Genomic DNA, 21,218 nt, shown 5'->3' on the forward strand with positions numbered 1-21,218 from the left:
AATACATGGATGACTCCTTTCAGACCTACCTGTCTTCTCATGTGATAGTACACCAAACCTCTTGGGTGGATACTCTAGCCCAGAATGGTGCAATTGAGCGAAAGAATCGTCACCTTTTGGAAGTGGCCAGATCTCTTATGTTCACAATTGTTGTTCCTCCTCGTTTTTTGGGGTGATGATGCGCTTTTTGCTGCCTATCTTATAAATCGGCTGCCTTCCTGGGTGCTAGCAGCTCACTACCCTCTTGATGTTCTATTGGGATCTTCTACATTGGTGGTACCTCGTAAGGTATTTGGTTGGGTCGTGTTTGCTTGCAATCATCATCTTCATGGGAAGTTTGATCCCAAGGGTCTTCGCAACATTTTTTGTGGGTTACTCTATACTCAGAAGGGGTATAAGTGCTATCACCCGCTTACACGGAAGTTATTTGTCACCATGGATGCATTTTTAGGGAGTCTGAGACTTATTTCCCTACCCATGGACCTCTTTAGGGGGAGTCTGTAAGTGAAGAGATGTCCTTCATTGCGCCAATGGATGTGTATGCACCTATAGTGGAAGACCCATCCACAGAACTTAAGAATGGTATAACAAGACAAGAATAGGAGCAGCCTTTGATCCAATCCAAGAGGAGCAGGAGCAACCATTAATTTAGAGGGAACCTGGGGGGCCTGACAAGTCTGACACCATGAAGACTTTTTTCTCGAGGAACTTGGTATAAACGAACCACCACCACTGCTCCTACTCAATCGGCACTACCTGTTCCAAGTTATCCCTCTGGTAAGTATGCTTCTGATCCTAGTCTTGATTTACCAATTGCTATTCGTAAGCCAAAAAGAACATATACTCAACATCCCATCTCTAATGTTGTGTCATATAATTATCTTTCTCCCTCTTTCCATGCCTTTGTTCCCTCTTTGTCCTCTGTTTTTATTCCTAACACCTGGCAGGAGGCAATAGCTAATTCGAAGTGGAAAGAAGCAATGAATGAAGAAATGAGTCCCCTAGGAAACAATAACACTTGGGAATTGGAAACATTTCCTCTAGGAAAGAAACCCGTAAGTTGCAATGCGTTTTTGTTGAAGGCTAATGGATTGGTAGAAAGATACAAGGCTAGGTTGGTAGCTAGTGGCTTTACCCAAACCAATGGGGTCGATTATTAGGAAATGTTTGCCCCCAGTAGCAAATATGAATACGGTAGGGGTAATTATTTCCTGTGCTGTCAACCAAGGATTGGATCTTCAACAATTTGATCTAAAAAAATGTTTTTCTCCATGGGGAGCTAGAACAAGAAGTATAAATGTAGATTCCTCCTATTTTTCTGCCCCAGAGATGCAAGGAAAGCTACGTGATTTGAAGAAAGAATTATATGGCCTAAAATTGTCCCCGAGAGCATGGTTTTGTCATTTCCATAGAGCTATTGCGTCTATTGGGTAGAAATAGAACAAAGCTGATCAATATTGATTTCCTATGTGGATGACATAGTAATCACTGGGACTCTGGGAGTGATTTTGAAGAAATAGACAAACTAAAAGCAACAAAATTTAAAGTTAAAGACATAGGAAAACTTAGATACTTCCTTGGGATCGAGGTTGCTCATTCAACTCAAGGCATCTCTCTTTCTTAAAGAAAGTATACACTTGATCTGTTGACTGACACTGGAATGTTGGGATGTAAGCCTGCCAATACACCATTGGAACCGAATACTCATTTAAAGAGTAAGATGGAGATCCAATGGATAAGGGCAGTTATCAAAGAATGGTTGGGCATCTGATATACCTATCACACACACGACCAGATATAGCTTTTGCTGTGAGTGTAGTTAGCCAATATATGCATGATCCTTATTCTACTCATCTGGAGGCAGAGTATAGGATCTTGAGGTATTTGAAATCTTCTCCTGGAAAGAGCATACTTTTTTCTCCTCACAATCAATCTTCAAGTTGAGGCCTTCACTGATGTTGACTGGGCAGGATGTCTAGATTACAAAAGATCTACATCAGGCTATTGCACTTTTGTTGCAGTTAACTTGGTCACTTAGTGAAGCAAGAAACAAGCTATTGTTGCTCGATCCAGTGTTGAAGCAGAGTTTCGGGCTATGGTCCATGGAATATGCTAACTCCTCTCGCTCCAAGGACTTCTTCAAGATTTATGTGTTGTTGCTGATCTGCTTATGCGCCTTTATTGTGACAGTAAATCAACAATAAGTATTGCACATAATCCAGTTCAACACGATTGCACCAAGAATATTTTGATCGTCACTTCATCAAGGAGAAGTTAGAACAAGGAGTCATTTGTGTTCTTTTTGTCCAGTCTGGTGAGCATTTAGCTAATATTCTCACTAAGAGAATTAATAGTAAGATTTTTTGTTCTATAATTAGCAAGTTGGGCATGTTTGATATTTATGCACCAACTTGAGCAGAACTGTTGTAATATGGGTTCAAGGGTAGTTTTGTCATAGGGGTATTTCAGTCCTTGTACCTATTATAGAATGTTCCTACACTCATTATAAATAAAGTGGGGCTGTGACCATATAGTCACAAGCCATTATTTATATTTCCCACAAATGGTAAGGAAGATCCTACATGCTGGTTGTGTAGAGCAGAACAATTCTTTCACTTCCATAATACCCCAGAAGCTAAAAGAGTTTTGTTAGCCTCTTTTCACCTAGAAGATGATGCACAATTATGCTACCAGCTCCTCAAACAAGAAGTTCTAGTCATTATATTGGAAGAATTCAAAGATGGATTCCGCTCACGCTTTGGTCCTAACAAATTCTTTGATTTTTTTAGAGAGCTTACCAAGTTGCAACAACACAGATCGGTGCAAGACTACCAACCTCAGTTTAAAACTGCTAGCTAAGGTGGGTCATTTGGCACAAGCAAGGCAAGTCAGTTGTTTTATAAGTGGTTTGGGAGACTCTATTCGTACCAATGTACAAGCCAGCCATCCCACAACCTTGTCTGCTGCAATTGAATTGGCTACGTTGTATGAAGCTAGAAATACATCTCAAAGGAAGGTTACAGCATCTACGAGTAAAGTTGTTACTCAGCAATCTCAATCTTTTTCTTATCCTTACTCTAAACCACCACCTAACAACATCAAAATGATGAATTGGGATGAGTTGAACGAAAGAAAAAGATTGGGGCTCTGTTTCAAGTGCAATGAGCAGTTTTGACCAGGGCATAGGTGCAAGAAATTATTTTCCATCCAAACCAGATTTGAAGATAACGATGACGGTGTCGACATGGAGATTGAAGAGGGTGATACTACAGAAATTCCAGCAATATCCTTGCATGCAATATCAGGTACTGAAGTGCCTGAAACTATGCAGATTAAAGGAAAATTAGCACACATGGCTGCTGTTGGTTCTTGTGGAACTCACAACTTTGTAAGTGAGAAGTTTGCAAAGAAAGCAGGGTTGCAACCACTATGAGGAGGCAAATTGGAAGTGATCGGGGCTTCAGGAGAAAAATTGGCTAGCCCAGGTAAATGTAATCATGTTCAAATAATCTACAAAGAGTTCTATTTTTTATTGATTTTTATTTTACCTGTAGTCTGTAGAAGGCTATGATTTGGTGTTAGGAACTCAATGGTTATGTACCTTGGGGCCAATTAATTGGGATTTTTCAAATTTTTAATGAAGTTTATGGTGGAGAGAAAGGAATTAATTTTGCAGGGCTCTACCATTCCCAAGGATAAGGTTGTCAGCAACATTAAGATTCAGCATGAGACAAGAAAAAAGAAAGCTGGAGTTCTCTTACAGCTGTTAGGCAACACACTCAAGCTAGCAACTGAATCGGCATTACATCCTCAAATTCAGCAGGTTTTAGAGAATTTTAAGGAAGTACTGGCTGAGCTAATTGGTCTTCCTCCCCCCACACATACAAGACCACAGAATTCCCTTGAAGCATGGAGAACCAGTTTCAGTTAAGCCTTACCGTTTCCTCATTTCCAAAAAACAAAAATTGAAAAGATGGTGACTGATGCTGAAGACGGGTTGTACGACCAAGCAACAGCCCTTACTCATCTCCTGTGATTAAGTAAAGAAGCATGATGGTTCATGGAGGATGTGAGTTGACTACAGGGCATTGAACAAAATCACAGTAAAAGACAAGTTCCCCATTCCTGTGATCAATGAGTTGTTGGACGAGTTGAACGGTGCAGAGTATTTCTCTAAGCTAGACTTGCGGTCTGGCTATCATCGAATAAGAGTTCATCCACAAGACATTGAGAAGAGGGCCTTTCAAACACACCAAGGCCATTATGAATTTTTGGTAATCCCATTCGGCCTTACCAATGCTCCATCAACCTTTCAGTTCCTCATGAATGAGGTAATCAAAAATTATTTAAGAAAATCCGTTCTTGTATTTTTTTGATGATATCCTCATTTATAGTAGAAATTGGGATGACCATATTAAGCATGTAGAGATTGTTTTGTCTATTTTACAAGCTCATAATTATTTGAAAGATACAAAAATGTCAATTCGGCTAAAGGGAAGTTAAGTACCTAGGCCATCTAATCTCTAATGCCGGAGTTGCTGTAGATCCTGAGAAAGTCGAAGCCATGATGAGTTGGCCGAAACCAGCAGCTCCCTTGACTTATTCAAATACAACTAACTCCTAATATATTGGAAATACCAGGTCCTTAGGACTGTGTAACAGTCCATTGATATGGCAGATTACTTGGGGTATGTCTGGAAATTACATGGTATAAAATCATTTCATTATGGCTTTGCATCATGTAGAAAACCTAGGACCTGTAACCAATAACTTTAGACAGGAGAAAAGAGAGAAGAGAAGATGGAAGAAGACTGTGTGATTGAATACCGCTCCAGCCAATGTTCCTTTTTATAATAGCCTTGGAGAGATTACATACTTAAAATAGAACTCTAGTCTAACTAGCAAACTAAATAACTATGTCACGTTGGACATACCCCAACCAACTCATATCTCAACACTCCCCCTCAAGCTGGAGTATACATATATCAAAAGAAAGCCCCAGCTTGGACCAATAATAGAAAAAATAAATGCTACACAAGTCTTGAATAGTAGTCGTAGACTCCAGTGAGCATAGAGAGAACTCCAATCAACCACCATAAAGCACATACTCCAAACATTCCAACACTCCCCCTCAAGTTGGCGCATAGAAAGCACACATGCCCCACTTGAACGAAATAGGACGAAGCAGCTTTCCAAATTGTCGCAGCAATGTCTGACAGTAAGTACCCACTTGTAATTTAGGACTTGGATGTCACACATGGGCAAATGGATGATGCTCCCAAATAATCCTAAACAGTTAAATCTTCAAGAACTGGAGATAATTGATCTTCAAAACTCGGACAGACTTGATCAGCAAACCGGGACAGATTTATTCTGCTAAGCCTGAGAAGAATCGTTCTTCAAAATAGAGAGAAGCACCGATCTTAATAAAGGCAGAAAAAAAGGCAGCTTTCATCGATCTAGTTGTCTAGTGATGAATCTCGGATCTTCACAATAACATATAATCTTGAAAGAGATGAACAAATAGGGCAGCAAACACCGAAAAAACCTGAATCAACCCAACTGTAAATCCTCAAATAGGCAAACAAATAAGATCCCAAAATATCTTCATAATGGGGGACAGGATAGGAGGGGGGAAATCTGAGAAGAAATCAGAGGGGGGGCGGGGGAGAAGAAGCCGTGAGAAGAAGAAGGGGGAGGGGGGTGTGCCCACGCACAACCTCACTTTGTTTTTTTTTCAATTCATTCTTGCATATCTCTATGATGGGGGGGATTACATCTATTTATAAAACCCAAAAATAAAGATTACTAATTACTTACGGAAACCAGACTAACTAAAATAGAAACCCTTGAAACTCAAATTGGAAATTTCCCTATATGTCTAATAACTACCTTAAAATAAGAGATTACATAATAATTTCCCAAATAAAATAAGCTTCCTAAAATCCTACTAGATCCAAACACTCAAACTGGACCCGGTTCAACTAGGTTTGGGTCGGTCCAATATAGTACACCAGTTGGGTCGGCCCGGTCCAAGATTGTCCTGCACCAACTCTCCCGCGGTTAAGAAAAACTCAACCACGAGTTTTAAAGAAGGAAAGGATCAGCATCACTCGGTCGGCGTCCACAAACAACGGCTTTGATGGAGCGATGATCCAGGGCACGTCACGAACATTAACAATCAGTATAGGAATAAAAGGATCGGCCGCTACGAACTGTTGAAGATCATCCATCAACTGTATTTTGTCGATTGGAATCTCATCGTGGGGGTTCAAACTGTCATTCGGACAATCGATCTGTTCTTTGGGTTCGACCCCGATCTAACCGTTGAGTTTATTCTTAATCACGGGGTCATTCTCGTGCTCTTCGACAACCTGTGGGGCAATTGGCTCTTCATGCAACTATGGTGTGGTTACCTTTGGCTTTAATCCTCTCAAAATATGACCCTTGGTCAAATGCAATGGCATAAGAATACAAGTGTTGTTGAGAAGGTCAATGTTGCCACAACGCTCATTCACCCAATCATGGCCCACTTTGATGATGCGCCTTCAGGATGGATATATCCGACACCAAGCCCCATCATAGTATGTGGTATGAGCAAATTCGATGGAAGTATTGATCAACAAGCTCGTCATAACATATCTCGCCGGTCTTTGACAACATCTCTACTACAGGTTGCGAGACGAAATTGCTACTTTGCTCATTATCAACAAGGAATATGACACCTTTTCCATTGGGCAATCCCAATCGAGTGTGGAAAATATAGGTTTCCATACCCAGGGTAAAATTGGAAGATGATAATAAAAAAGGATGAATTAGGAAAAAAAAGTAGATGAAAGGGGTAGTTCTGAAAAAAAGGAATATAAAAGGACCTAAATAAATGAGAAGAATAAAGTGGGTGTATTATGGAATAGTGGGTTTAAATGAAGGGGTAATAACAAAATAAGGATAAACTAGAGGGGGCACTTTAGGAATAAAAAGAAATAAAGAATGAAAATGGACAAAAAGTGAAATCGTGGGTTACGACAACATAAGAAGGATGCCCACTTTGAACTGGATTCTGCTTTGTAGTCAAACCAGAGGAACAGCGAGGAAGAAGGCGGGAGAAGCGCTGCGAGTTGTAAACAGGCTGGAGTTTGAGCCACAGTTGCAGAAATCAGGTATGATTGCCTTGTCTCTCGCTCTCTTTTCTTCACTTTTTTCTTTTTTTGGCTCTGGCGGAAACAAGAAGGGGGTGGTGGGTTGGGGTTTTGGAAAGGGAATCGAAAGAGATGGGTTGGGTAGCTGGAATCGACAGAAGGAGTGAGTCTCTCCCCTTTTTTATTTTTTATTAAACTCAGTGGAGGTCTAAGAGGGAAGGGGAGATGGTGGGGGAGGTTCGATTGGCTCACTGAAAAGGGGAAAGCAAACAGTGGGATTCAGGAGGTTTTTTTTTTTTTTTTTTTTTTGGGGGGGGGGGGGGGGGGGAGGGAATCGCAGGGGTTTGGGTTCAGTGGAATCGAAGGGGCAAGGAAAGGGGTAGGGTATCAATGGGAGATGGGAGAGAGAGGGTTGCTGTGGGAAGAGACAGAACGGGGAGGTGTGCCCACGCACAAACTCACTTTGTTTCAATTCATTCTTGCATATCTCTATGATGGGGGGGGGGATTACATCTATTTATAAAACCCAACAATAAAGATTACTAATTACTTACTAAAACCAGACTAACTAAAATAGAAACCCATGAAACTCAAATTGGAATTTCCCTATATGTCTAATAACTACCTTAAAATAAAAGATTACATAATAATTTCCCAAATAAAATAAACTTCCTAAAATCCTACTAGATCCAAACACTCAAACTGGACCCAGTTCAACTGGGTTTGGCTCAGTCCAACGTAGCACACCAGTTGGGTCGGCCCGGTCCAAGATTGTCCTGCATCATTTCAATACTTCAATCTCCCCCTCACGGCAAATACAACGCAATAACAAGAGAGACCCAATGGCAACTGTTGAAAAGACTGGTCTGCAAAGTCTGCAATGTTCTGCAAGTTCTGGAATGGAATACTCAATATCCCACTCACGTGTAGTAGTATATGGGGATAAGTAATGGAGATGATGTAAGGGATAATGGCAAAAAAGGTAATTTTCCAGAATTTTCCAAAGGTGCTATGAGTAATTAAAAAAGGAAGGAATGGCAAATTATAATTTATCAAAAACTTCCAAAGGTGTTATAGGTAAATACCAAAGGTATGGGATATGAACTATGAAGGGAATTATAATTATTGCAAGGGGAATGGCAGAATTGCAATTAAATTGAAATCCAATTATAAACCCAACTAGACAAAAGGGTATGGATGAAATTTAGTGTAAATTCAAACATAAGCACAAACGAAGGCCAAGGGTAAACTTGGAAAGTATGATAAAATATGGACATGAGCGGATTAATGGTGAAGAAAGGGGTGAATATGGAAACTAGATAAAGTATTGATGGCATAGGGTTTGTCCAAGAAAACAACTAAAGTAAAGATCAATAAATTGTGGGAAGAGGACTTTTAAACCACGGTACGATAAAGTAGGGAAGAGTTGGGGAAGTAAAACCTACGCAACTCAAACCTGAACCAACATGCAAGCAGATAGAAGCTCGCAACCAGAAAAGTGAGGCACAATTTGGGTGGATTGTCACCTACCTCCAGCCTGAACCAGCCGGAAACCAAATTCGAAAAAGGAAAGCGATAACCAGATGCGGAAATCTCGTCTTCAACCTTTGGACTCCACGAAACACCAAACCACAACAAATCAGCAGAGAATCAAGCGACAACATATGAATCCCCAAATTGTAGGATTTTCAGCAACCATGGTGGAGCGGCAGGTCTTCTTCTCAGACCCAACAAAAACCCTTTTAGCAAATCGATTCAACATCAGCAAAATCAGGAAGCAAATCAGAGGCAGCGAGACCACAAATCTGCAATCGGTAACCAATATGGAGAACAAAGAGAGTCCAGCGGATCACGACTCTCAAACAGAGGCAGCAGAAGATCGAGAAGAGCTCTCAAACCTTGCAACAGTTCCTTCGATCAACAATAGTTTACGAAACAAGACACCAGTAGCAGTTGTCTTCATCAATCGAATGTAGCAAATCAGCAACTCAATATGCGAAACCCTAGTTCTTCTTCTTCTATGAACTAGGGTTTCTTTCTTCAAACCCAAAAAACCCTAAACGACTCTCAAAATGGCTATTACGGAAAGAATCAGGTATTGGTTACAACAGCTCTGATACCATGTAGAAAACCTCGAACCTGTAACCAGTAACTTTAGAGAGGAGAAAAGAGAGAAAAGAAGATGGAAGAAGACTGTGAGGTTGAATACCGCTCTAGACAATGATCCTTTTTTATAATAGCCTTCGACAGATTACATACTTAAAATAGAACTCTAGTCTAACTAGGAAACTTAGTAACTATGTCACATTGGACACAAGGTTTAAAATCTCGTCTCGTCTCTCCACTTCGGGCTGGTCGAGATTTCCGAAATATGGTATTTTTCGGCCATATTTCAGCACTCCATCTCGGTGGGTGTTTGGCCATATTAAGGCCTGATACTTCATGTACACCCTTATTTAAGCTAAATAAACACATTTGAACCTTCATATTGCAAAAAAAAACAGAACTCAAAGTGGTGTTTTGGGTTTGCACCCTAGATTGACAGTATACGTATAAATAATTAAATACACATTGTCTAACGAAATATATCGAAATTTCATGAAATTTCGATTCGACGAAATATCCCGAAATTTACCGAAATATTTTGAAATTTGAACATTTTTCATTTCGGAAGTCCATCTTGTCTCAGTAGTATCGAAATTACCAAAATATACCGAAATTTCAGCGACATATCGCAGAATTTTGAACCATGGTTGGACATACCCCAACTAACTCATATCTCAACACATCATACTTGGAGCATAACTTCATTAGCTTAAAAAGTAGTATTCTGGATTCATAACCAAAATTTAATGAAGTCAGTTGATTCAGTTCATCATATTGAGGGGTGAATTATTTCCTACTTCTATTAATATTCCAAAATGTTTGCTTTTTCAAAGAATTAATGTATCCAATTACAAGCAATGCAACAGAAAAATGATGTGAAACATTCTGAAGAACCGGAAAGAGAATAACAAATCATTTTTCTTACTTAGTTTTCCCCTCACTCATTCATCCAATTCAACATAGAGATATACAGAAGGGAAGGAGGGAGGAGGACATAGTTGTCAAAGCGTCGCCTAGGAGCCACTTAGCGTCCGGGAAGAAAATCTGAGCCAAGGCAGGCTGTTGCCTTATTGCCCAAGGCGTTTTGGTGTCAGCAGCACATGCTCACCCCTGCAACTTGACTCCACCACCTCTGATAAGAAGGAAACAACAACAGAAACACTGTCACTGCCACCGCCAGCGCCATAGCAGCAGTAGCAACAGTGTAATAACTAGAAGATGAAGATGGAAGGAAGGGGAGGAGAAAGAATAAGAGGATCGAAGGAGCGGGAGCAGGAGCAGCTACAACAATTGCCACCAATGAAGGGAAGTTGCAGCGGCCACTGCCATGCCATCATTGCTACCATTAAAAAAAAGGGAAAGGAAGGAAGAATGAGGACGGAGTGTATCTGTTTGAGTTCCAGCGCCGCTGCCACTCCCTTCAACACTGTCGCAGCCTCGTCGAGAACAGGAAGCCACAGAGTTGCAATTCTTTCAACGTTATGCATAGAGCATGTTTCCGGGAGGATGATTGATTTTTGTTCTGCTATTCCCAACCCTCCAGTCCCTGCTTCTAGAATCTATCAAAATCGAAAATGTCCTCAACTCCCCCCCGCCTTCTTTAATATGATATTTGTTTATCTCATAATGAATAACAAAAGAAATTGGGGCTGAAATTACCCCGACCTTCAACTGAACCTAAAAATTTAACTCATTACACAAATGTCTCGAAGTGAATGCCTTTTCATACAAAAGCAAATGCCCATCACCTTAGGTTTTAGTCCACTTGCTTACATTATAATATCATCCTCCCTGCATTGCAAAGCCATAATGATTTGGTGAATCCCCCTCAGAGATGTATTCAACATCTTTTTTTTTTTCAAATAGATATGTAGTCAACATCTTTGATCGGTTTCATCCCTAATTCAATCAAGCTGAACTCTTTGTGCTGATTTTAAGACAAATGCACACCATTATTAAGTATGGCACTTTAACTGATTTATTCATTTTTATATGGTTCAGAACAAAGCAGGCTGCCAACTAGGCAATTAAAAGTCCATTATCGTTATATAATGCATCATCAATGATGTTAAAGGCTTCCGGGCTCGAAAACCCGGCTCGGATTGCTTATGGACCACCCAACTATTGAATAACTCAATTGAAGTGTGTAATGGTAATCCCGTAAATAATTGGACATTTAAACCATAAGAGAAGGGAACAAAAGGGAAAAGTAGCGTATAAGGTGGGAGGAGCAAACTTGGAATGGGAAACAAAATAAGGGCAAGACATAATATAGGGGAAAGAGAGGATATTTTGGAAAGTAGAAAAAAAAATAAAGCAAATAAGAATCATGGGGGAGGAGGACTATCGTCTTCAACCTTAGAATGTAAACCACGGCGGCAGGCCCAGCCACCATAAGAAGGAGATTACTCCTTCGAAAGAGAACCAATCTGGCTGGTCTTTTAGAATTAAGTTTCTAACTCCCAACTCTATTGATTATAACTGATAGCAACCCAACAGAGGACAGTATAAAAATCTGATTTAATTCAGTAAGCAGACATGGTGGTAAAGGAAAAGCCAAACCTGTTCTTCAGTGAATATCTCACAAAAGAGGAGGGCTTTGGGGATGGGAACCTAGGGTGAGAGTCAACTAGGAATGTGATTTCAACAACCCAAAACTCAGGTCCAAATAGATAGTGTACGAAGAATATCACTCGCTCGCACATGCGCTGCAACTGTTGCCCAGAACAGAGGATGGAAGAAGAACTGGAAGAGGAGTCTCACTAAGAAGGGGGAAGAAGAAGAAGAAGAAGAAGAAGAAGAAGAAGAAGAAGAGATGAAAGACAAGGGAGGGAAAGAATGCGCAATCAAGCCACACAGGCACACCCAAATCAATTCTCTATTTCCACATCAACTCTGTCCATCAGTTACAAGCAAACCCATATTTAAAGTTGTAGAAGTAAGGCTCCAGAAAGAAAAACTCTACTACCCAAACAACCAACTCTAAAATCCAACATATCCAACTTTCCAAAATAAACAGATAAAGTAAAAAAGATACTTTCTTCCCCAAATAACATAAATTCCTAAAATCCTACTAGACCCAAAACCCAATTGGATCCGATTCAACTCCATCTGGGCGGCCCAAAGGGTTTGGGCCAGCCCAAGGAACAGCTCCTACATCATACCCATTACCCATCCAATAAATAGCGGATAGCACTCCAGAAGATAAGCTCTATCACCATGTAGTTTTGCTTACCTACTGATGTGAGTAAGAAAATCAGTGCCAACACTACTACTCAACACCGTGCACTCTACGAAATGGTTCCTTCTCTTCCATTTCTTGCAATTCTGTGCCCTCCACCAACACTCCTACCTGTACCAACATCCTAAACCTGACCAACATATAATAGAAGCCAAATCCCCCACTCCTCATACCAACACCTTAAACCCGACCAAGTATCCAACAATGACCACAAAGTTCCTTTAACCACCCTCACGTGGGTTGCTAAGAGCGCAAACCCATTCAAAGACTCCTCTGCAGTTCTAACTTCTAACCCTTATTGTAAATGGCATCTCCTTGCCAATAATACCAACCCTCTCCCTCAGGTCAACCAATATTTCCATAAATTCCATCATACCACACTGAAGCTCATCGGTAACAGGATTGTCCCTCTTTTCTTTTTATTTTTTGGTTTTGTTTTGGTATGGGGAGGGGGCAGTAACAGGATTCCACGGCGAAAGCTTTGACCATGTAATGCACATAAATTGCTTCCTGGCATAAATTAATTGAGCAGTCGAAACACACTGAAATAACCAAGATGACCCAAATTTCCAAACTATTAAAAACTAAAAATTTCAATGAAACAGGTGTTTCATTTTGGAACCAACGAAGAAGATATCTAAATTTTATTGGCCGGAAGGAAACAGGATTAATTAAGGCCAATAAGCCATCTTACACAAAGAGAAACTGTCGCTCATTTTTTCTATACTGCCATAATAGTGTGTAACACATTTTCTATCTGTCTTCACTTGCCTGCCAGTGCCTCTACATTTCTGATTCCTAGCCCCAGCTCCAGTTTCCTTTTTAATGAAATTATCCAGACACGGAACACAACAAACTTTCTCCACCAAACAAAGTACCCACACACAACTATAACATTCATTCAGGAAAGTAAGACAAACAAAAGAAACAAACCAGTAACTTAAAGGGAAAAATAGTCTCACATTTTCGGAATACCAAACATATTACCTGTATACAGAAGCGAACAGTATAAATTCCTTCTTCATTAAACTCTGGCGTAATAATTACTTCTGATATTCGTGAAACCTCAGTTAAAACGGCAACAGCACTCAAGAACCAACAGTCACCCAGTCGGCCCTGTACAAGTTAAACATTGTGCCACTCAAAAGGAGCAGAGAAGGTATTGGATAGTCATCAATTACAGTTAAAATGAATTGATAAAGCACACATAACTACAGGAACATTCTCCAGTGGCATTATAACAAACTCTAGGCATACCTGACAAACATCAGATGGATTTGCAACCCCAGAAAATAAGCATGGGCAAGAATCCATATGGTTTATTTTAACTATTTCAGTGGGCCTCAACCACCCAGAAACAACCTGGCATGGAACACCAACACAAGGTTCAGGACAACATGAACAACAGACTTACTCAACAGCAATAAACAAATCAGAGAAACTAACCTGCAACTTTAAAGGAGGATTTCCTGGGTCCACAAATAAAGATTGATCACTAGGAGGAAACTCTTGGTCAGTGAAATGAGTTTCACCTCTTGCAGAGAGAGCTTCCTTAATGGCTATTTCAACTGACCGCATCTGTTGATTGATTTCTTGTTGTGTTTCCATCCTAGGTTTCCTTAATTTTCTCGCAAAAGAATCCATATCAATTGCCACTCCTTCACGTTCTGATCTTCTTTTCCTACCACTTGAATACTGCCCATCCCAATCTACATCATCCCTATCATAAAGATCAACATCTGCAGGGTCGCTGTCCCACCCATCAACCTAAAAGCAAAGAATAGGAAACATCAAACAGTCAACAAGTGCTACCAACAAGACAAAACAAATGCTTTTTGGGCACCCAAAAACCAACAGACCAAAAATTACTTCAAGAAATGCCAATCACAAAATTAAAAGGCTATGACTTGAAACAGGAAAAAATAGATGCATACCCTGGAAGGTGAATCAGCCCATTGCCAACCATCTTCCGGAAGATCAATCATGTTGTAATCAAATGAGCTTGTAGCAGAGTGGAAAGTCACAACTTCATCTTCAGTCAAACTCCTTCCCCATAAGAAAGCATCCATGATATGCATCTTAGAATCGGCTCCTTCACTGTCAGACCTCCCAAATGCATCCAAATCTGTTGGTGGCCTAACCCCAATCCAAACTTCTGTTCCCTGATCCCAAATGCCAGTGCCCATATGCAATGGTAAGCCACTCTGGAATCCATCGAAACCCCCATCTAGATAGCAAGTGGCCTCACCTACATCAGCATCAATAGTCACTGTCACAATATGCCACCTGCATAGCCATTAGAGTAGACCAAGTTAGCAATATGATCGAACTTCAAAACAATGAAAAGTTCAAAAGAGCAGCAATAAAAACCAGATGAATTATACAGAAGATGCTAATGTTTAGGCCACAAGAGAATACAAACCTTCCATCGGCAATACTTGTACCACCAATGTTCCACTCCTTGGTAACAGTAGTTTGATTATTGCCTTTGGTAACTAGCCTGAGTCCAACTTGCCCAGCCTCAATGCCTTGTTCTGAACCAGCCACAAGGATTTCCCAGCAAATTTTCCGCTGGAATTCCGTACCCAAAAGACAAACTGGCCCAGATTCTGGCTGGATCATTACTGCAATGGAGAAAGTAACTTTTTGAGATTGACAAACGCTTGGGTCAATCTGGCCATAGTGTCTGCCACCAGCTTGTGGTTCATCGTCAAGAACACACACAGCACCAGGAACTCCCGTCTGGTCAAAAAAGTAAATCACATTAAGTTTTGTATAATGACATACAAAGTATGCAGTTCAATAGCAGAAAACAAAAACCTTATTTCGATAAAATAAAATATTTGCAAGATAATGATAAATAAAAAAAAAACAAGAAGCAAAGTAAAAATGGGCAAAGAATAATCAGTATTTGTGAGCTTCATCTGAATGCTCGTGCCCATCTTTTCCTCACCTTTCTTTCCAATCATCATGGCATCTTCCTCTTTCATGCTTTTATATTCATGGGTTGAGATTACTTGTTCATCAGAAATTCCCCAATCACAAGGGAGTCTTGGTCCAATACACACAAATTTCTCCAACATCAACAGTCAATTACAAGAAACCTTATACTGTACATCATTTTTCATTTGATGAAATGGATTTTAATTGAAGACAGTAAAGAATTATGGAAACAAAACTCAGATTAGACAAAAAAAAAATGAGAAGAAATATGCTTTCCTTGGATTAAGAGAAATATGTTGTTAAAACTTAAAAGCAACCCATGAACAATTGTTTAGCTTGATTTGGTGCAGATTCATTACTGGAAAGAGAGGGTTGTCAAAGAAATGAGGCTTCCGGGTTTGCCCATTGTTTGTTAAAACATTAAAGGGAAATGACTAATGGATGAGCTTGGTAATGAGGTTTTTAAATGGACGGATCTTGTGTGTTTCAGGCGGAAAGGCCAAAACGGAACAAAATGACTGAATACCATAAAATTTGAAACCAAAAAATTTAAGTCAAGAAGTCGATTCGCTTTGGCCACCGAAATTAATTATTTCAGGCTTTTCGGCCAAAATGAAACGACGATGACAAGCTAGACATTGAAGACACATCTCATTCAACTCCTAAGAGATGAAATACACACTACATTCTGCATCCACAAAATGAAAAGTTTCAGATTGAAGCAACTAAAAAAAAATATGAACAACCCAGTGCCCGAGGCTCCCGCTACTACAGGGTCTGGGAGGGGCAAATGTACACAGCCTTACCCCCTGCTTCGCAGGAGAGGCTGTTTCCAAGCTTTGAACCCACAATCAACAGGTTGCAATAGCATAACTTAACCGTTGCGTCAAGGCTCACCCACCATAATAGTTACAAACTGTATATTTAAACATTTGCACACATTGCTAAATGCATACGACACACAGAAAGAAACAAATATAAAGAAATCAGCCCTTTGATCAAAACAGACATTCTGAAAAGTAAATAGTGCAAGAGTTCAACATCATATTCGTGAAGGTTTTAACTTACTGGGAGTAAATCCTCTGAGCAAAAGAAATAATATTATCCTGATTAACGCTTTGCAACATAAGTTTGCAATGAAAGAAAACAATTATCTATAATAAGATATGAACCTGGACTGCCCGACGAGCCAACTGAGCTGCACGAATACGACGAGCAATGCTTGAAACCCTCTCTCGAGCAAAAGAGTCATCCAAAACAGAATCACCACCAACAGCACGCACTGCAGCTGCCATGGCTGCAGCTTCCCTACTTCCAACATTAGGAATATTGGAAATGAGAGATGCTTCTATCTCCTTCCATTTACGTTCCTCTTTCTCCAGGAGTGCCTTCCTCCTCTCTTTTCCCTTTCCCTCCTCCTCACGTCGCTGCATTAAGATTTCCTCCTCCATCTCCTTTTCTCTTATGTAACTACAAAATCAATAATAGTAACCAAATGAGAAACAAATAGAAAAGGTCCAGCATTTTTAAAGATAAACAATAATGATAACTAAATGTCAGATGAAATGATATACCTCTCCTGTATAATTTCAAATTGCCTACGGTCTTCAGGCATCCATTTCTTAATCTTTTTGGCACTTAGGTCTGAAAAACCTATGCTATCAAGAAAAAGACGCAGGCGGACTTCATCCTACAACAGCACAAATGCTAAGCAATAGGTGACACAGAAAAAATTAAAACACAGAGCTTGCAAGCAAAGCCGTTAGCAGCTGTAATCACCTGTACTCGCTCGGCCTTGGCAGTCAAACCAAGCAAAAGAAGCAAATAACCACCAAACTTATCCCACATATATACCCATTCTGTATCAATTGCCTCCTCTAAAGCCAGAATACGAGCATGAGCACACATCTCTCTCCTGTAGCCAACATCAGCAGATGATTCATGCCGAAATGTCCTTCCAGCTCTGATTCTACTGAAGAACAATCCTGCAGCTAATTCCTCATTCCTCAGCCGATCCCGCAATTTCATAACATCTGCTCTAGGGAGCACAAAGTTCCCTGCCCTATCTCTCATGATTGTAGGGTCCCCAACTAAAAGAGCAGCTGAACTAGCAGACCTCTGTGGTGCAGAGTAAGTTCCAGAGAGAGCATTTCTGGTCTGCAAGGTCATAAGCAATGCAACTTCACATTTATTTAAATAATTTCTTACAATCTGACAGAGAAAAAAAGGAAGAAAAGGTCACTCAACAAGTAAAACAAAATCAGAAAGTTATCATGAACTGCAACACCTCAGAAGCTATGCAGAAATGGAAGTCTTATCTATTTAAGGTGAATATCCCCTTCGTTATCCAAGTCTTGAACACTTTAAACCTGATGTATCTAAATACTTAGAGACTAAGAATGTATTCTCTCAATCGTCGATCCAAATGAATCGTTCCTCTGGGCTCTCTAAGCCCCCCGCCCAAAACTGACCCACGCCACAACGCCCATTGGCCCATTCACATCGTACGCGGGGAGGCAACGAAGTTCAGTTATGCCACAGCAGAGTGGAGCAGCTGCTGATCGTAGACCACCCTTACCTTAGCTGGCAGATGTTCTGTCTTTTTCCTCGAGAAAAGTAGTACTAGGTAAGCTAGCTTCTCTGTCGTCTTCTTGACCCAATTCTCCTCGATTCAAAAGGAAAGGAAAACTCCATAATTATAAAGTTCCAAATGTAATCCAAAGACCATAGTTGTCACGGCGGCTAGGTAACCCAAGGCGGTGGAAAGGTTCAAAGTTCAAGGCGACACCAAGTAGGTGACCAAGGCGCCCGCCTAGGGGACCAAGGCGCCCAAGTCTGCCAAGGCGACGCCGGCACCTAGGCAATGCCTTGACAACTATGCCAAAGACTGTTCTTAAATCTTTCCAATAGACAGCATAGACGTCTGATACCATTGGGGGCCCTAAACTACAAGAGCTTGCTAAAAATGGCAGACATAGATATTCTAGATGGAAATGACTATCTGGAGTATCAGGTATTTGCTCACCAGGGTACCAGAGCAGAAAGTTATTATCTCTGAAAGGTCAACATATCATCATTCCCACAGGATTTTAAGTTTCTTAATTTGACAAGACAAAAGCAAATCATATTCCCAACCATCGGTTTTTTTAATAGTCTTGCACAGGTTCTTTCTCATATTAACAAGCTGAAACCCAACTTCATGGGATACCATAAAATTGTCATAGAAAATGCAAGTATAATCTTGTCATTTGTGACAAAACCACAAAGTGAATTGCACAAATATCTAATGCAACAGAGAAAAAAGAATAGGGAATAATGTCTACAAGCTAAAGTACTCAACAAAATACTGGACTCTTTTTTTGCTTTTCCAGACGGGCACTTGGGCTTAAAAAAATGACTGCCACACAAGAATTTTTTTTATTTATTCAACTATGGTACTTCAGTAAATGACAAGATTGCCATTTAATAATAATGGAATCTGGTGTATTATCACGCTGAACTCCTTTTTAAGGCACTTACCCCACTTCTTTAGAGATGAAACTTGACAAGTAGAAATGGGATGGTGATGAGGTAACCTAGGCTGAAGTAACAAACACTAGCAAACCTATGAGAAACCAAGATCACAGTAATCCTAAACACAGCAGAAACTTTGAATAAACAGAACTCACAAACGATGAACTCGCTGAAGGTGAAATTAATATATCCTAGAGAAATTATGGAGGAGCTCAAGTGGTAAAAATATCAAAGGAATTTAATCGTAGGATGATGAGAAACTGACTCAGACAGAAATAGAAAGTCGCAAAACAGCAAATTAGTAAGTCAGAAAAAAAACTTTCACAACTTACTAACGAGCCATCCAATGAACACAAGGTTTAGGTCGAATGGAAGAGGGTAGAGGAGTGTAACATAGTTTAATATCAGCCCAGATTGACGCCCAGATTCTTAGAATCTGTCGACTGAAGGTTAAGCTATGTAAGCTGTCCAACAATAGGTAACAGACCTAACAACAGTGCTGGAAAAAAGTAATGGAATTTAAGAGATTTAACAGTGTTAGGAATCACATAAACACAAGGAAGAAAAATAGAAATCACCTAAAGGATGCCCACTGTAGGAACCTTAGTTGCTGGAATGCTGCTGGAGCAGTGAATGACAAAAGGTGGAAAAAACAAACACACACACACAACACAAAACAGAATAGGAGAAAAGGAAAAGAAGATATGACTGATAGGTACCACCACCTAGGGCCTGCGGTTAGGTATCACCACCATAGTTGTCAAAACGCTAGGCAACCCAAGGCATCGGAAGGGGTAAAAAACTAAGGCGACACCAACAAGGCTCCCTTCCAAACAAAGGAGGCTGGACGCCGAGGCGGCACCTTGACAACTATAATCACTACCCTCCCTCCAAGGCTTCACCACCTTGGTTGCCACTTGCTTCACCAAGATATTTAGAAATTCCTAGAAAGAAGATCCCTGGCTATTACAAAAATTAGAAACTTACTAAAACAAAAAAAAAGCACTCTTAGTTACTGCCACTTTCAATGACTAAGAGATTATTACAAGAATAGAAACTAAAAAAAAATAACTAAGAAAGATTGTAGTAACTCCACATGTGGCAGCAACAAGGGCCCACATAATCAACCAAAATAGAAATTCCAAAGGCTTCTGATCAATGGCTACTCATGGGCTCTTTATGGACTTAAGTTTTGATCAACATATGGGCCTAAGTATGTGATACAAACCCGGGCTGGAATATTGGGCTCGCTATGGGCCCACCCGAATACTAGATGACTCAATGGCAAGAAATAATGGCAGTTCTGTAATTATATTGAAATTAACCAAGGAGATGGCACTTTGGTAAATCAACGGAAATCCAAAGAAGGCAACAAGCAAAGAAAAGGAATGAAACGTAAGTGATAGGAGAGCAAATTTGGAATGAAATATAAAATAATGGATAGTAGGGAATAAAGGTAAAAGAAAAGGGTAGTGTTGGAAACTAAAGGAAAATGGGTTAATAGATAAGGAATCGAGAAACAAAAGGAAGGACTTTGTCTTCTTCAACCTCACAGCTCCTCAGCCAAAGAAGGGTCCATAACCCAGCGGCAGAATGGAAGTTATTTCGAAGATGGGTCTTTCTAGTGAGAACCCAATCGATGCGAAGCTTCAGGCAAGAGTCGCCACAACCTGTTCTCTCAAGGGCACCAAGAATAATTGAAAAGAACCTACAACCAAGAGAACGATGGAACTGAAACCAACTCTGACGGTTGTAATGGAGGTGCAGGTCTGATGTGCGATGGAGTCTCAAGGTTGAAAGGGGCTGAGATAAAGGTTTGGAAGGCTGAATCGCCCAGACCTACAACCCAACTCTGAGGGTCAATCGATTAGGATTTAAGCTTCAGCAAGGTTTTTCTCCTGAAGCTGGTAGTACCGTCCAGCAAAGAGGAAAAAGTCAACTGTATTACAATAAAGAATAGGAAAGCAGGAGACAGAGAATAAAAAGAGGGATGAAGTAAGAGAGCAAGAGAGAAGTGGAAGGAGAACAGAAGAAGAAATCGGACAAAGAAGGGGGGCGGGGGAATAGATGGTCACACAACCATTGTTCGTACCAATCCGGTAAACAAAACAACTCAAACATTCATTCATTCAAATCTGATCCTTCGTTGCTTACAAGATAGTATTTATGGAAAATAAAACTCCTAATCTAAATTTAAAACTGAAATAAATTCCTAATGCAAGTCTATCACTAACTAAATCCTAAAGCAATTCCATCACTAATTAACCTATTAAATA

General features: G+C 40.2%; 1 protein-coding gene across 2 annotated transcripts in view; it reads right to left on the minus strand.

The window, feature by feature from the left end:
- The window catches only part of LOC122642716 (calpain-type cysteine protease DEK1-like), a 70,896-nt gene that overhangs the window by 23,201 nt on the left and 26,477 nt on the right, over nucleotides 1-21,218 (minus strand). For both annotated transcript variants that reach the window (XR_006330085.1, XM_043836280.1), the window contains exons 19-26: nucleotides 17,209-17,586; nucleotides 17,004-17,119; nucleotides 16,602-16,899; nucleotides 14,909-15,228; nucleotides 14,421-14,772; nucleotides 13,933-14,253; nucleotides 13,744-13,848; nucleotides 13,474-13,602 (exon numbers count right to left, since the gene is read on the minus strand). Coding sequence is in view for 1 of the 2 variants with exons in the window: in XM_043836280.1 (XP_043692215.1) it covers nucleotides 13,474-13,602; nucleotides 13,744-13,848; nucleotides 13,933-14,253; nucleotides 14,421-14,772; nucleotides 14,909-15,228; nucleotides 16,602-16,899; nucleotides 17,004-17,119; nucleotides 17,209-17,586 (2,019 nt within the window). In the remaining variant the exon portion in view is untranslated. The remainder of the gene's footprint in view (nucleotides 1-13,473; nucleotides 13,603-13,743; nucleotides 13,849-13,932; nucleotides 14,254-14,420; nucleotides 14,773-14,908; nucleotides 15,229-16,601; nucleotides 16,900-17,003; nucleotides 17,120-17,208; nucleotides 17,587-21,218) is intronic.

Source organism: Telopea speciosissima, chromosome 10 (assembly GCF_018873765.1).
Source record: "Telopea speciosissima isolate NSW1024214 ecotype Mountain lineage chromosome 10, Tspe_v1, whole genome shotgun sequence".
In the NCBI taxonomy this organism is placed as follows: domain Eukaryota; kingdom Viridiplantae; phylum Streptophyta; class Magnoliopsida; order Proteales; family Proteaceae; genus Telopea; species Telopea speciosissima.